The 16134-nt window shown below is 33.0% G+C and overlaps 1 protein-coding gene across 2 annotated transcripts in view; it reads left to right on the forward strand.

Annotated features, from left to right (window-relative positions):
* Positions 1-16134, forward strand: part of LOC149538637 (Metallo-hydrolase/oxidoreductase superfamily protein) — a 183390-nt gene that overhangs the window by 52528 nt on the left and 114728 nt on the right. For both annotated transcript variants that reach the window (XR_016356080.1, XM_089799947.1), the window contains exon 4: positions 6680-6721. Coding sequence is in view for 1 of the 2 variants with exons in the window: in XM_089799947.1 (XP_089656073.1) it covers positions 6680-6721 (42 nt within the window). In the remaining variant the exon portion in view is untranslated. The remainder of the gene's footprint in view (positions 1-6679; positions 6722-16134) is intronic.

The following is a 16134-nucleotide window of genomic DNA, read 5'->3' on the forward strand; positions in this document are numbered from 1 at the left end:
GACATAAAATTTTTTAAGAGTGGAAATTTTTGGACAACTTCAAAAATTTGCCAAGGTGAAAAAAAGGGGGTCCCCAAAATTTTGGGGTGGTGATGTGAAAACCTCACAACAAAACAAGAGCTTAGAAGGTAAATACTTAGAGGGAGTCTAGAAATACATGTGTGACTGCATGATTTTGATGGGCCCACTCATGAGTGCATCATGAGGAAGTATTGACTTATCACTAGAAAATCAAAAGATTGATATAAGATTCAGAGTGAGTTCGATAGGCACTTGGGTAGCATCTTGGGCACATCCACCCAAAAGCACCCTCACACCAGAAGGAATCAACATCCGCATCTAGTGGCACAGGGAGAGAATTATTATCTTATATATATATACACCCAAAAGCACTTGCAGACCAAAAGGAATCAACATTCCCATCCGGTGGCACAGGCAAAGAATATATATATATATATATATATATATATATGCGCAGCGTCCAATGTCCAAGGGGTTTAGCTTAGTTGGTTGAATCAATGAGTTCTCATTGTGGAGACCTTGGTTCAAATCCCAAGAGGGACATCTTTGTGGAATTCTAAGTTGTGACTCTTGGTCTTCCAATTGTTGTTTTTAGTGTGGTTGCTCGTAAGGAGCTAGAATAAGCTTGTAAGTCTCATTTTGTTGCTCAAATGAGCACAAGGTTTGTAAATGATCTTCAATATATATTTATATGCAACAAAAGATAGTTTCATACACAAATGGAGGCAAGAAGTTTTTCTTTTCATTTGCAATTGCACAATGACACATGAAACAACCCTTTTGGTCTTTTTAGTAGTCACTTTTAGGGTTGGAGTGTTGAATAGACCTAAGTTGGCAAAATATGATTATGAAAATGTCATTAAAAATGATGTTTTCAGTCAAATTCGCCCCAAATTCTTTTTGGGTTCCTCTGTCTAAATCAAAAGTCTTCTAAATTTGTCCAAAATTCTTACAGGATCTTGCTAAGAGAATTTTGAGTGAATTTTTCTGACTGGTAGAACTTTGAGTGAATTCAAACCGAATCTGACTTAGCAAAGAACCGGATTTCGAATTCCATCTTCCAAGAGCGAATCTGGGAACTTAGTCCTCAACAATCCAAAAAAGGACTCTCCAAGTTAATTTCAACATCTTCTTGTATGCACAAGCAAAATGCAGGAATGAGATTAAATCTCCAATTTATAGAGCTGAAGCATTAAAAATATTGTATTTTCCTCTGAAGACCCTCAATTTATTTTTAAAACCACTTCATGTCTCCCCCTCTTGCCTAAGCATCCCATTTTTTGGAGACATGTAATATAAATATTTATCACTTAGGTTATATAGTTAACTTTTCAATGGCTTAACTGAGAAATACAAAACATCATTTCATCACCTTAGAAACTTCTTCAAGGCACTGAATTTCAGAATAGTTCGCACACATTCAAAGAGTAATTGAAGCCGATACTAAGTGCTTGAAATAGCTTGTACTAAAAATACTAAATAGTATATGCTAAAATAGAAATGCAGTAAAAACATACTAAACAACAATTTCGATCTCTCCGTAGAGCTCTGAGTCCTCTAACAAACTCCAAATAGCCTACATAACCCAGGAATGAGCTAATAGAAAGCACAACTGACTAGGAGCAAAAAGGGGGACATTATACTATTCGCCCCTGAACACCTTGAATAGGATCGGTCCTTGAAGACAGTTTTCCCTTTAGTTGGTCTATACACTAAGGAATTAGCTAAGTTACCGGTTAAGATGCGGGTATGAGAACCCGATACATGGATAGGTGAATTATTTTTTGGGGTTTGGATGCATTTGGGTACTTGTGCATATATATATATATATATTGTAAGACTAAAGCATTTGATAGTATGATACATCATCTTTGATCAATAAATGTTAAAGATAAATATTTGTTGGGTGGATATTTTGCAATCGACAATTTTGGGTAAAAATCCAGTCGCAAAATAGGATGACTAGCCACAATGTGTGAGACAGTCTCTCCTACCTTAAAGGGAAGGCTCCCCCTTCTCACTGTTCCTTGGATCAACTCAAGGTAAGCAAGAAGTCGAGAGATTTTATAAAATGGGTGTTACCAATATCTTTTCTTCTTAGCTTTCAAGAAAGAATCCACTTACTCGTGGAGCGAGTAATGGGCAGGGTGAATCTCTAACTACACTTCTATCAAGAACTGGAAACAGTGATATTGATAAACTTTCATTAACTCAAAGGCTAGCTGAAAATGTACCAGTTTGACTCTAAGTTTGGTCGTACTTCTATATGAAAAAGCTTACAATTAGGGCACAAAGACTCCTAAAAGTAAAAATAACTTAACTATTATGCAAATTAAGAGAGAAGTATAAGCTACAGACAAAGCTTCTAGCTATACACTTCCACATTTGCTCCTGGTCAAAGCTTTGGCTTCAATTGCTTCTTAACTCTTTTCTATTTAATTCACAAGATACAATTACCAATAACACAGGATAACATGAATCAAAGACAACTTGGATGAATCATAGACAAAGCTTACAATTCATACAAATAACAATCTAACTTAATCAAAGTTAAGTCTCAAGTGCTCCTTTGTATTCACTTTCTCTCAAAATAGTGCTTACACAAACAAAGTTCTGTTGGCACAATTTTTTCAAAGCTCTCTTGCATAAAGATAATAATAATTTTACAATGAGGGGGTACTCCTTTATATAGGCACAAGAGTTGAGAAAAAGATAGAAGAAAAAATGGGAGCAACTTAATCAACTTTGACTTAGTCTAACTACAGGAGAAAATATAGGGTTACATGCAACTGCACATGTAACTTGTAGTACATCTTTTCAAGTATATGTAACTCGCATTACACGTAATTACACATCTTCATGTAATACATCCTCTTCAATTATAAACATGAAATAAGAAGACAAAAGAGAAAGAAACAATCCTAGGGACTGAAGAGCCTTGTACTTGGTGATGCTATCCTGAATAATAACAGGATTGGGAGTTCCTGTATTTTGTACCACTTCATTCACCTTGATAACCATGGTGTTGTGTTTTTTGACAGCTTCTGACTTTGATGAATTGTTTGTTGTCATGTGGAAACTTGATGTGATCCAACTTTTCTTGCTCAAATTGTTGTGAATTCTCTTTTGTAGATCAACACAAACTGGAGTCTCTAACACTTTGAAAACCTTCTTGATGATGTTTGGATGTAAACTCGAAACAACTTTCCATCAGCACCTTTACCTCTTTTTTTTGACATAAAGTGCTTGACGCATAGGAATGCGTGCAAATGGAGATGGGTGATTTCCAAAATGTGACTTGGGCTTTCAAAATGTCATTGCAGGGAAAATGGATTACATGTAAATGCAACATGTAATGAGGAATGAAAAGTGAGATGACATGCGAATGTGGATGGAGGATGAGCTTACATGTAAGTACGGATGACAGATGAGATGAAATGTGTAATGACATGGGAAGTGGAATGTAATGATGCTTTTGCATGAAATGGAAAGTGGAGTGAAGTGAAACATGCTCAAGTTCTTGGGAAGAACTTGCAGTTTCTCCAAGTGGAGAAAACTGACAAGCAAGCACAAAACACAAAACATAAAAAAAACAACATACCTTTGGAAAATAACTCAAACATGCCAAGATGCAATGCACTTCAAAACTCAAATTCGAAATTGGGACTTGGGAAAGAACCAACAATATGAAAATGAATAAAAACATCATATTTAAAGGAAAAATGCACTTTCCATGGCAAAGATTTTCACAAATGGCAACCATCAAATAATTTCATGCATAAAATCAGCAAGATAAACATGAATTTAAAGCAAGAAAGAAAGAGTCTACTTACATGTGCCAAAAATGAAGGGAAAAGATGCTCCAATGTTTGAAAAATTCTCCAAAAATGGTAAGACTTTTTCCAACTCAACAAATTCAAATGGGAGAGGGCAGCAAATAAGGAGAAGTTGTTGGAAGATGCCAAAACGTGCCCTAAAAACATTCCATATCCAACGTTTTTGAAGATTCATGCTTGCAAGATGTTTTTGGCAAAAAACATTTTTCTTCATGTTGCAAGATCAAAATGTCTTGATCATTAAACCTCAAAATGTGAACTTCATTGCCATGTAATCCCCAAAAAATGCCAAAATAATTTATTTGGGAGGAAAAACATGCATTGGAAATGGATTTTTTTGCAAATTTCTTCAAAAATGTGATCCATTATGAAAGTTTCAAAAACTTTTTTGAAGGAAATGAATCCATTTTAGAAGCAAGGAAACTCATTGCCATCCAAAAACGTTTCAAATGGAAGAAATCCCATGCAAATCTATTGAGAAAAACTCAAGTTATGAGCAAAAATGAAGGTATTTGGAGTTTTCCCCAAAAACGTGCCCTAGGATTGAGCTCCAAATTTCAATTTTCAGCATGTCAAATCCATTCTTGATGCAAAGAAAATCATTGCCAAGGAAAAAAGTCTTCAATGAAGAAGATTTCATGCAATTCCACCAAGAAAATCTCGAGTTATGAGCAAAATCGGGTTTTTGGAGGCCAAATGCATGCTTTTCTTTCAAAATCGGACTTTTTGAGATGCTTAGCATATTTTAAAACATGCTTTCCTCCAAAATTGGACCTTTTTAGGTGCATGACATGTTTTAAAATATGCATCAAGTGAAAATATGACTTTTTTAGGTGTAATGCATATTTTAAAATATGCATCCAAGTAAAATCGAACCTTTTTGGGTCACTTGCATATTTTGAGTTACATCTCACTTTTTAGATGCAAAGACATGAAAATTTCACTTTTCATGTCATAGCATCAAAAAAGTCCACTTATGGTGAACTTTTGATGTAATGACATCAAAAAGGTCCACCAAAGTAAACTTTATATGCAATGGCATGTAAAAAGTCCACTTTTGATGAATTTTACATGTTATTAAATATAAAATGTCCACTTATGAAGACTTTAAGTTATTTAATTCACTTAAAATTATAAAAATGTTACAAAATGGATCATAAACAATATTTATTTATCATTTTATGAAATATAATACATAAACATCATTTTAAAGTAATATTTAAATAAACATTCGATTTTTAAAACCAAAAATTAAAATGAAACTATATAGTTATATAGTTACTTTAAGTGAAAAATTAAAAAGTAACTCAACTTAAAATTATAACATAAAGTGCACTATAGTCACTTTAAATTATAAATTTAAAGGAAAAGTAACTTAAAAACATAACAAAAAGTGAATATAACGTTATATTTTTCAAAAAGTGAATGTCAAATTGAAAATATAACATCATATTTTTGATTCGTGCTATTACACCTAAAATGTCCACTTTTCAGGCACTAAAATGGGCATAACTCTTGATTGACAACTCTGATTGGCCTCTAGGTTAGACCAAATCGAAGGGAAAAACGAAAGGCATGACATGAGCAACACCAAAGGACAAAAAAAAAGAAAACACAAACTCAAAAGCAAAGAACCAACTATGAAGGCATAAAAAATCAAGTAAAGGCTCGACAGAAAGCAAAATGAAAAAGACTTGATGAAAACCTTTAGTAAAAAGATTCATTATATCAATTAGTACTGATTGGTTGATCAATACTAACCAATTAAATAATGAACTAAACTCAGAGAAATGTGAAACTAAGTTTGAAAAAGTTTCGTGCTGTTACCAACATTTTGTGGTGAGAAAATGCAGGACAACAATATTAAATGCCAATTGATAGTTCAACAATATGCAAATAAGCAATAGCCATAGATGCATCCACATCCGCATCCAAATCCAAACTGTAGGAGGCACATCCTACAATGTAGGCGATTAGTGTCAAATTTATGAGTCAGCATGTATAGAAGTACAACATCTTCTATGTCAGTTGTCAGCCTTGTACACAATTGTTAGTGTGTCCAACAATTACGATGATGGTTCGACACACAATGCTCACTGTTCACAGCAACAACCCAACTTTTAGCTTTACACAACAATTTTGGGTGCTGTTTAACAATATTTTTGATAGGATAGTTAGGTGTAGGTTTGGTCATTCAACAACCAGTACTTTCTTCCTTAAAGGAACCGGGTTAGCATATTCTTTCATAGGGAACCTTGGTATTTCTGATACTGTTGCGAAAGCAATTTGGCAATGTTTAACAGTTGGAAAACATAAAATAACTCAAATTAGCATTAAATATGCAAAACAAACAGAAGACTGTCTACTATAGTCAAGGATGGCTATGGAAATTCATGTCAACGATCTTTGCCATCGAGCTTTATAAAGTGTGGATTTTTAAGTTATTAGATCTGATTGACAGGTTTACTAGACTTAATCTATTCATAGACCTTAGAACACTAAACTATTTTTATTGGGACAATTCTTCTATATTTTTTTTTAGCATCTAGGACTTTGAAGAAGTAAAAGGTGAACATGAAATGATCAAGAGGAGTGGTTAAATGCTTTCCATTTTTGTCTATATTTCTGTCTGCCTTTTTCTGTCTTACACTGTTTACCAAATATGAGTTTTCTCTTCATTCAATTGCTCTGTTTTTTTTCTCAGAAGTCCAAAATTAGATTTTATTAATGTTCTGATCAAATTCTAGATGATTTATAATTCCGAAGAATCAGTTGATGGATATAAAATTTAAATATATGGAATTTTAATGTGGTCAATGCAGATTCTTTTATCATAGTGCCCTTCGGTGGTTTCCTCATTTTGGGTAAGTGTTCAATTCAATTGTAATAATATTATGGTCTGTTTGATTTAGTGCTTGGATTTTGTTGTTGTCCTCATTGGAGATGATAAATAAATATTATCTTTCCCAGACACTTGCAGAATACTTCCACCATAAGTTGAATCATGTTGGTTTATATTTCCTAATTTAATAGGAGCTCTTGCCTCTATTTTGATTTGTTTAGTTAATTTGTGCTATGGTTGTTAAGCTGTTCCAACTGTTTTGTAAGATTCATCAATTCTATATTTTTTGGAATTACAGCTTGTTATTACAAGATGCAAGGAGGCTTGGCTAAATTGTTGGTATTCTATTGCTTAGCTTTTTTATCAAAGTATATATTTGGTTATTCGTTCAGTCCAAGCTTTGTTAAAGAAAAGATATTGTATATGGTTGTCAATACTCTTGGGATCATAGGAAATATATGGTTTCACTAAGAATGTTTGGCACACATAGAAATGGAATTATAACAAAAATAAACTTGTTATATGCGACTTAACAATAAAAATCATTAAGGCATGACACTAGTGTAACACATAATTATAAAAATGCTACTGTTATGGTCCTTAACAGATCATGTAGTACATGGAAACTAGTTCAATAATTGATCATAACCAAGCTCTTAGTTACAACACAATGCAATCAAGAGTATCTATCAAGTTCATGATAGATCTTGCATATCTAAACAAATGCAAGGTTCATGGTTTATAGTGATACTATGGTACCATGATACATTCTATTACTTTAGAAATACTCATGTTTCAAGCAACCATAAAGATTTTTGCATAGGATGTTATCAAATGTATCTTATTTCCATTCTTAAATGAGCTAGTCAAGTCAGATTTATATTCAGGCCATCCAAATAAAATGAAACATCCCAATCTATGATATTTCTTTTCAAGCTAAATCAATGCCACCGAAGGTCTCAAAGAAATATTTCTCTTTAAGTCATGCCCTAGGATATTGGATGTTAAGGATTAGCTTTGTTGTTTTAAAATAAAGAAAACTAAGAAAAAAATATTGTAGAGATCGTAAGAACCCCTGCTGGCTCTAACTCCAAACACCCTAGTGACAGATAGATTTTTTTGGGTTTTTGCAAAGATAAATCTCTTTATTTTGTATTTTTTTCCAGAATATATACTGTTTTGAGTTTTAAGAAAGTATAAATAATTACCATGCCTGAAATTCAAATTAACTTCACAAACTGCGAACAAATATATACTCTTGTTTAATTCTGGAAATGAATTACATTAAATGAGTAACTAACATCATGAGGAGTAAATCAGTATTACCCCAATTTTTTGGGAAGGGTAGGGCAGGGGACAAGGGAATGAGTTTCTTGGAAGACACCTTTTTTTAACAATTTTGGGGATGACAAAGGGGTTGGCTATATAACAATAGGGAAAATTAAAATATGTAGAGAAATTTAAAAATTAAAATATTCATATGAAAACATGGATAAAGAAAACACTTATACAAACTTGAACCTTATAAGCAGAATTCATGTGCCAAATTTGTGTTACTTTGAGAGTCAAAGTCAAATTTTCTCTAGAAATTGAAGTCAAAGTCCCCTAGGCATCCTCTGTTCTAGGTACATTTTCTGGATAGGGATGGCTAAAAAAGTAATTGATGATGTGTCACCAAGTAACACTAGAGTATATGTATTGCAACATAAGTTACCCATTCGAGTTCGTTCTAAGTTTTGGTTTGAAGAACTCGTTTGCTGGTATGGAAAATTTTTGGAAAGGGGTTTGGGTTTGTTTGAGCCCATTCGTACAAAACCATGTAAAATTAATTTATATGTACATATTTATGAAGCCTACAAGCATGAGTTAGAATGCCACATAGTATCATAAAATCATATGATTTAAACAACAAAAACACCTTGAACTTTGAACTTGTAATCATAGCATCATGAATCGTGATCATACCATCATATATTTTAATTTCAGCATCAAAATTTCGAAACATTAAAATTAAATTGTAATAGCAAGTTCAAGTATCATTGTTTCAAGTTTAACTAATGGATTAAAAATATATTAATATTCTTCTTCTTCATCTTCTTCATCATCATCGTCATCTTCTTCTTTTTGGGCATTAGTTGACTCATTAATAGAGATGAGGCCAATGGGATCAGCAGCAACAATAATAGTATTGATGTCAAAATCTTCCCAATCTTCAATTGCAAGCCGAGAAGTGGAAGCATCCAAGTTTGCAAGCTCTACATTTACATCCCACCTCTTTGTCTCCTCTTCTTTGTACTCTTTACTGTTGTGTGAGGTGAGATGCAAGTTGTAATGCACCAATACCAAGTTCTCTGCTCTTTTTGATTTCAACCTATTGCGCTTCATTGAGTAGATGAAAGAATATGTGCTTTAATTTCACTCCAATACAAATGAACTATCAACCTATGAAGGCATGACAAAGTAAACAATTAATATAAAATTATAAGTCTTGATCTTATAATTTCTTGCAATTTATGAAGACAAAGTAATCTAATAGTAATTTAAAAAAAAAAAAAACTTGTGATATAACTTTTACTACAAGGGGTTGCAACTGTTAAAATATGTATTCAGATCTTTATAGAAGAAATCATAACTCTTATATATCAATGTTGATATTTGAATGATTGTCACATATATATGTACAAATATTAATTCAGACTGAGAATATATGCTATGACTGAACTGTATGATCGATTTCTTTAAGTGATTGCTCGTAGTCAAGAATGCCTTGTAATTGATTGTCTTCTATAACAGTCATCAAAGTTACATGTAACAACCAGTTTTTTAAGGTCTTAAATTAACAACTAACATACTCAAAGAAGTACAGATATTACTTCAATTTCATAGGAAGTCAGTTAAGTCAGTTTTGTTCATATGAATGAGATTGACGGTTAAAATTAGTTAAACAAAACTTTTTAACTAAGAATTGAAATACCATGAATGAATTTTTTATGGAAGTTTAAATCTACATACCATGGAATTTGAACCAATAATCATTGTAACAATGCTTCTGCAATCACCCAGATTAGTCCACAAATATCGCTATAACAATATCATATAACGACTACCATTCAATACTGCTATATCAAAATCAAATGACGATTACTATTAAATACCACTATATAAAATTAGGGCATCACATACCACTATATCAATTTGGGCATCAATTACCATTGGATCATTTAGGGCTTTAGATACCACTAAATCAATTAGGGCTTTAGATTCCATTGTATCTTTTAGGGCTTTAGATACCACTGAATCAATTAGGGCTTCAGATTCCATTGTATGATTTAGAGCTTCAGATACCACTGAATCAATTAGGGCTTCATATTCCACTGTATTATTCCTTTCCTTGTGACAATAACATAAGATTAGAAGATATGCTCATATTTATTATTCATATGAATGAAAGATTGATATAACATTCCATCAGATAAATCTTTCTCTCGCAACTAAATGTAAAGTAATTGTATCGATGATAAAACTCAATTAATCTTACCTTAGTCTTGCATTTACATCTTAAAAGTAAAAATACCTATTTCCGACAAACAATTGAATGTAAAGTTTATCTTTGTTTGTGGTACGTCCGACAACTTGGGAAGAGGTGAAACATTGTCAAGGGCTTAACCACCCAACCTCGGACCTTAACTTATTCCGCACACAATCTCCAACGAGAAAGACCCTCCCTACCCAGAATTGGACTTGGAACATCTGTCATCTACTGGGCATCCTAGTATCTAACCACACCACTTGACTTGACAGCAGGAGTTACAATAACAGGATCATGCATGAGCTATTAAATGATATTATTAATGTATCATATTTGACTTTTATTTTCTAAGTCATTGTAGACTCCATCTCACCTCTCCACCCTTTCCCATGACTATAGAGCCAGTGAATCTTAGGTGTTCGCATCTCAAAGCAATCGGCTTTGTCTATTGATTCCCAATGAATTCTTGAATAACATATATGTTCTAGCTTATCACAATTTTTGATTCGAAAAGGATATTCTTAAAGATTGCAGAATTTATTGTTTAATTAATTAATTTGATCATATTTGATTTCTCTTCTGCATTCTTGCAGATTCATTCCACCTCTTCACCATTTCATGGCTATCAACTGGTGAATCCCAGGTGCATTAAAATTTATAAGCTCACTACCCCTTTTTCACCTCTTCACCATTGCGGTTTTATTGCTGGTGATTCCCAAGTGCATTGGATGAGCATACTTCTCTTATTATACATTTATCGTGGTTTAAAACAGTATAATTCTTGCTGTAGATATCCATACTATTTGTGATGGTTCATACAATCATTATGAGACTCCTATAGTTACCATTCGACTTCTTAATGGTGGTTTAAGATATAATGATATTACATAAAGAACCAAAATGGGAACTCTATGAAATTTGCAAGAGGCCATCAGCAAAGCAACATATAATAATCTCAGTCCTAATATTTGATTTCTATGCGTAGCCGGCTGTAGTCGGACTTACATTCAAAAATGATGAAAGTATTAACTTCGATGGAAAAAATTTCATAACCTAATATGTATGCAAATGAAAATCTGACTTGAATTTGGCACCCTTCCATCCTCTAGCCGGAACTCTTACTCGGCTTAGTTATATCACCCAAATTCGACTATTGCTTGATTCGGAAATTTGCAAGGTACTGGTGGAAGTAAGAAGAAAACAGTGAGGACATGGAACTCAGCTTAAGCAGACGGGGTATATGGTAAATATAGCAGAAAAGGATGGAAAGATGGGGACAGAGGTGTTCGACTCCTATTACGGCTTCTTAAAGAACTAGCCATGGCTTCTCGGTTTCTATTGGTTTAAAGAAAGAAATCCATTCGAATTCCAATTATTAATTCGATATATCATGCTAATGTTAATTGGTTAAAAGCAAGAATATTAAAAAGAAAAGAATAGAGTTGGAAGATTATAATTCGAATATTATAATAATTTGAATGTTATTATATCTGGAATATTATTATAATCTTATATTTATGTATGTACATGTAAATATTAATGGGGTGACATCACTTTATTAAATTATTATAATATAATGGTGCCATCTCATATATATATATATATATATATATATATGTACGTATATAGATGTATCTATTATAATAATATGGTAAAAGATCATATTAAATCCTTTGAGGTACGTTTTATATTTTAACCCAATTATTTATGTTTATCAAATTATTTATCTAAATAGCTCATGCGGGTCCCACGGATGTATCCTGTTTCAAGTTGCTAGGTCCTCAACCCATTTTCCCAGTGATGGTGATGCTCCTGTGCCTAACTCTTTTCTGACAATGCTTCCACCCCTTAGACGTGTTTCCTGCAAGGAAATTCATAACAAGTTATAAATAATCATAACGGCTAACTGCCTTTTCAATTCCATGAATTTGTGATAAATAATCAACTAGCATGTTATCTTCACATGAAATTATAACGACTAACCATCTTACCATTTCACAGGATTATAACCAATTTAACTGTCAAATGACTTCATGTGAACTTTAATGGCTATATTTCAAATTAGGTCAAAAATTGAGATGTAACATTATATTAATACCCATGGGGAGTCATGGCCCTCCATGGCTTGACTCTCTATAACTAATAATCACCAAAGGGCGATTTGCAATAAACACATTCGGTAACCATCCTGATTACCAATATTCATCCGATTTATATATATATATATATATATGTATTTTGTGGAGATCTATATATATATGTGTGTGTGTGTGTATATGTATGTTTATATTATTTCACAAGTACATATAAGTATATTAATATTATGACAATATTCTGAACCTTCAATCCTAAAGAGACTATAATATTAATACTCCCTCCTGGATGAATAGAGGATTGAAAGTGCAAACTTGAGAGTATACTGGAACCAATTGAGGATAACAAAGTCTTCAATCGACCTTAATTATAACACAACAGTTCTCACAATCTCTAACTATTTTCTGACTAACTATTGGTGATGCTCCTGTGCCTAACTCTTTTCTGACAATGCTTCCACCCCTTAGACGTGTTTTCTGCAAGGAAATTCATAAGTTATAAATAATCATAACGGCTAGCTGCCTTTTCAATTCCATGAATTCGTGATAAATAATCAACTAGCATGTTATCTTCACATGAAATTATAACGACTTTGGTGATGCTCTTGTGCCTAACTCTTTTTTGACAATGCTTGCACCCCTTAGACATGTTTCCTGCAAGGAAATTCATAACAAGTTATAAATAATCATAACGGCTAGTTGCCTTTTCAATTCCATGAATCCGTGATAAATAATCAACTAGCATGTTATCTTCACATGAAATTATAACAACTAACCATCTTACCATTTCACAAGATTATAACCAATTTAACTGTCAACTGACTTCATGTGAACCTTAATGGCTATATTTTAAATTAGGTCAAAAATTGGGATGTAACATTATATTAATACCCATGGGGAGTCATGGCCCTCCGTGGCTTGACTCTCTATAACTAATAATCACCAAAGGGCGATTTGCAATAAACACATTCGGTAACCATCCTGATTACCAATATTAATCCGATTTATATATATATATATATATATATATATTTTTTTTTGTGGAGATCAATATATATATATGTGTGTGTGTGTGTGTGTGTGTGTGTGTGTGTGTTTATATTATTTCACAAGTACATATAAGTATATTAATATTATGACAATATTCTGAACCTTCAATCCTAAAGAGACTATAATATTAATACTCCCTCTTATATGAATAGAGGATTGAAAGTGCAAACTTGGGAGTATACTAGAACCAACTGAGGATAACAAAGTCTTCAATCCACCTTAATTATAACACAACAGTTCTCACAATCTCTAACTATTTCAGAACTAGATTTAGTGATAACACTTGTATCAAGATACACCGAGACTTCATCTTAATGTAGTCAACCTTGATACATCCGTCATTAAGTGTTTCAATCAATTTATTGACACATGATGACAAGTCAAGCGATTGATAAGATCGTCACCTTATAATAGCGACCATACTCGCATAAAAAATCGTCATCTTTTATGCAACAATACATCCACAATATTGCAATTTTGATTTTATTAAATATTCATGAATAATTTACATAATACGAGATTTTAATATCAAGTCACAATTTAATCATACCAAGTTTGTTCATGAAGTACTCAATTTTCAACTTTGCAAGAGGCTTAGTCAAAATGTTTGCATTTTGTTCTTTAGTGCTAATGTAGATCAATTTGATAACATCTCTGTCCACCATTTCCTTTACATAATGGTAAGGAATTTCTATGTGCTTGGACCTGTTATGGAAAACTAGGTTAATTGATAGTTTAATGCAACTTTGATTGTCACAATAGATTATGGTCGACTTTAGTGGTTTTCCAAATAGTCCAAATAGTTTTCTTAGCCATATTGCTTCACGTGCTCCCATAGAAGCAGCCATATAGTCAGCTTCAGTGGAGCTCTGAGCAACTTGTTGTGAGGTTTTCACAACATCGCCCCAAAATTTTGGGGACCCCCTTTTTCGGGCAAACCTTGGCAATTTTCGTGGGTGTTGTAAGTCTTTGTTTGCCTTAGTGAATTTTCGGAGTTGTCCAAAGGTTTTGAATTGGTAATTTTACACCTTGGATGTCTTGGTCTCTAGGAAGGATTTGGTTTATTTTCACCTGGTGCTAAACTTGATTTTCCGGAACATGTAATTTTGTCCTTAGGCTAAACAAAATTGAACAACAACATTTTTTCGATGGTTAAAATAATATCTAGCAGGACAAATTTGCAAATTTTGGACTTAGATGGATTTTTGAAAATTTGATACAATTATGTAAGCTTGAGCATTTTCAAAATGAATTTGTGGACTTAGTTGTTTTGGAAATCTAAAAAAACTTTGATGGTGAAATTTTTTTTTTGATAGTGAAATTGAATTTTGAATGAAATTGAATTTCCAAATAAGAATTTATTTTAATTGCAAATTAAAATTGTATAGCAAAAAATTGAAATTGGATTGAAGTGCAAAATTTGATTGCGTTGATATTAAATTGCCTAGGGGGGATTTTGAAATTTCGAAAGGAAGTGAAATTGAAATTAAAATCATGTTTTTGGGCTGACTGTTTGTAATTTGGAGATTTAATTTGGCCCCCTTTGTGTGTTAAATCCAATGTATTTTAAGACCTAAAAGGTGTGAAATTCAAGGTAAATTATTGGGTCCATAATGGGGAAGATTTAAAGCTATATGAGAGGGCTACATGACTTTGTATAAATTTCAATTTTAGGGCTTATGGTAATTTTGGATTTGGCTAATTTAATCCCCTTATTTAATTTTATTTCCCTCCAATGTAGGTAGGCCCTATTCAAGGAGGCAAAAGTTTGGTATAAGAAGAGGCTCCTCCTCTTTATTTCTCATTCCAACTTCTTCCATTCTGTGGAGTAACGAATTTGTTTGGAGGGGGAGCATAGTTGATTGTGAGGTCTGATTTTCCAATTTTTTGGTAGTAATTTTCTGCCCTAGTTGGGTGAATTTTGGAGGCAGCAATTCTGAATTTTAGGGGCGATTTTTTGCCCTAGTTGGCCGAAATTTGTAGTATGGTAGATTATAAAGTGCAGACCCAAATTTGTAGTAGAGGTGCAATTTTGAGGGTAGAATTTTGGAGGTTGGCAATTTTTGCTTGGGGGGATTGCGATTTCTTCTTAGTGCAATGATTTTTTGCCCTAGCTGGGTAATTTTGAAGGTTAGAAATTGGTTAAAGGGCAGCAAGGTTGTCTTGGAAAGTCTAATTTTTGTAGAGCTAGGCGAATTTCACAAGGAGGCAGAATATGCATGAGATTTGATTTTGTATATTGGAGAATTTTCAAGAGAGACAAGGTTGGTGAATTCTGATTTTTGCTGGAGATTCATTAGTTGCAAGGGGGACTAGTTTTTTTGAGATAAGATCTAAACTTGAAGATGCCCAATTGTGTTAGAAGGCAAATTTAAGGTAAGATTTTCGTTCATTTTTAGAGCTGTAGATTGGTTTTAAAGGCAGATTTTATTCCTTGTTCTTGCTTGATTTGTTTCCCTTACCTTCTTCTTGCACTACTGATCCACCACTTCATCATCTCCATTGATAGGCTGAAGTTGGGAGCTATAAGTGTAGATTTCATGATAGGACACTTGGAGAGGCAGAAATAAGCTAGACCACCCTAAGATTGAAGTTGGGAGATATAAGTGTTGTCCATCTTAATTTAATGAAGAAGAAGAAATAAGTGGCAGTCCCACCCCTAGGATTGAAGTTTGGAGATTGATAAATGTAGAGATAAGATTTGGAGAGGCAGAAATAAGCTAGATTCTATCGATAGAAAGAATTTTGGAGATTGATAAGTGT

Source organism: Cupressus sempervirens, chromosome 9, assembly GCF_028749045.1.
Source record: "Cupressus sempervirens isolate cs-2001-9-10 chromosome 9, ASM2874904v1, whole genome shotgun sequence".
Lineage (NCBI taxonomy): Eukaryota > Viridiplantae > Streptophyta > Pinopsida > Cupressales > Cupressaceae > Cupressus > Cupressus sempervirens.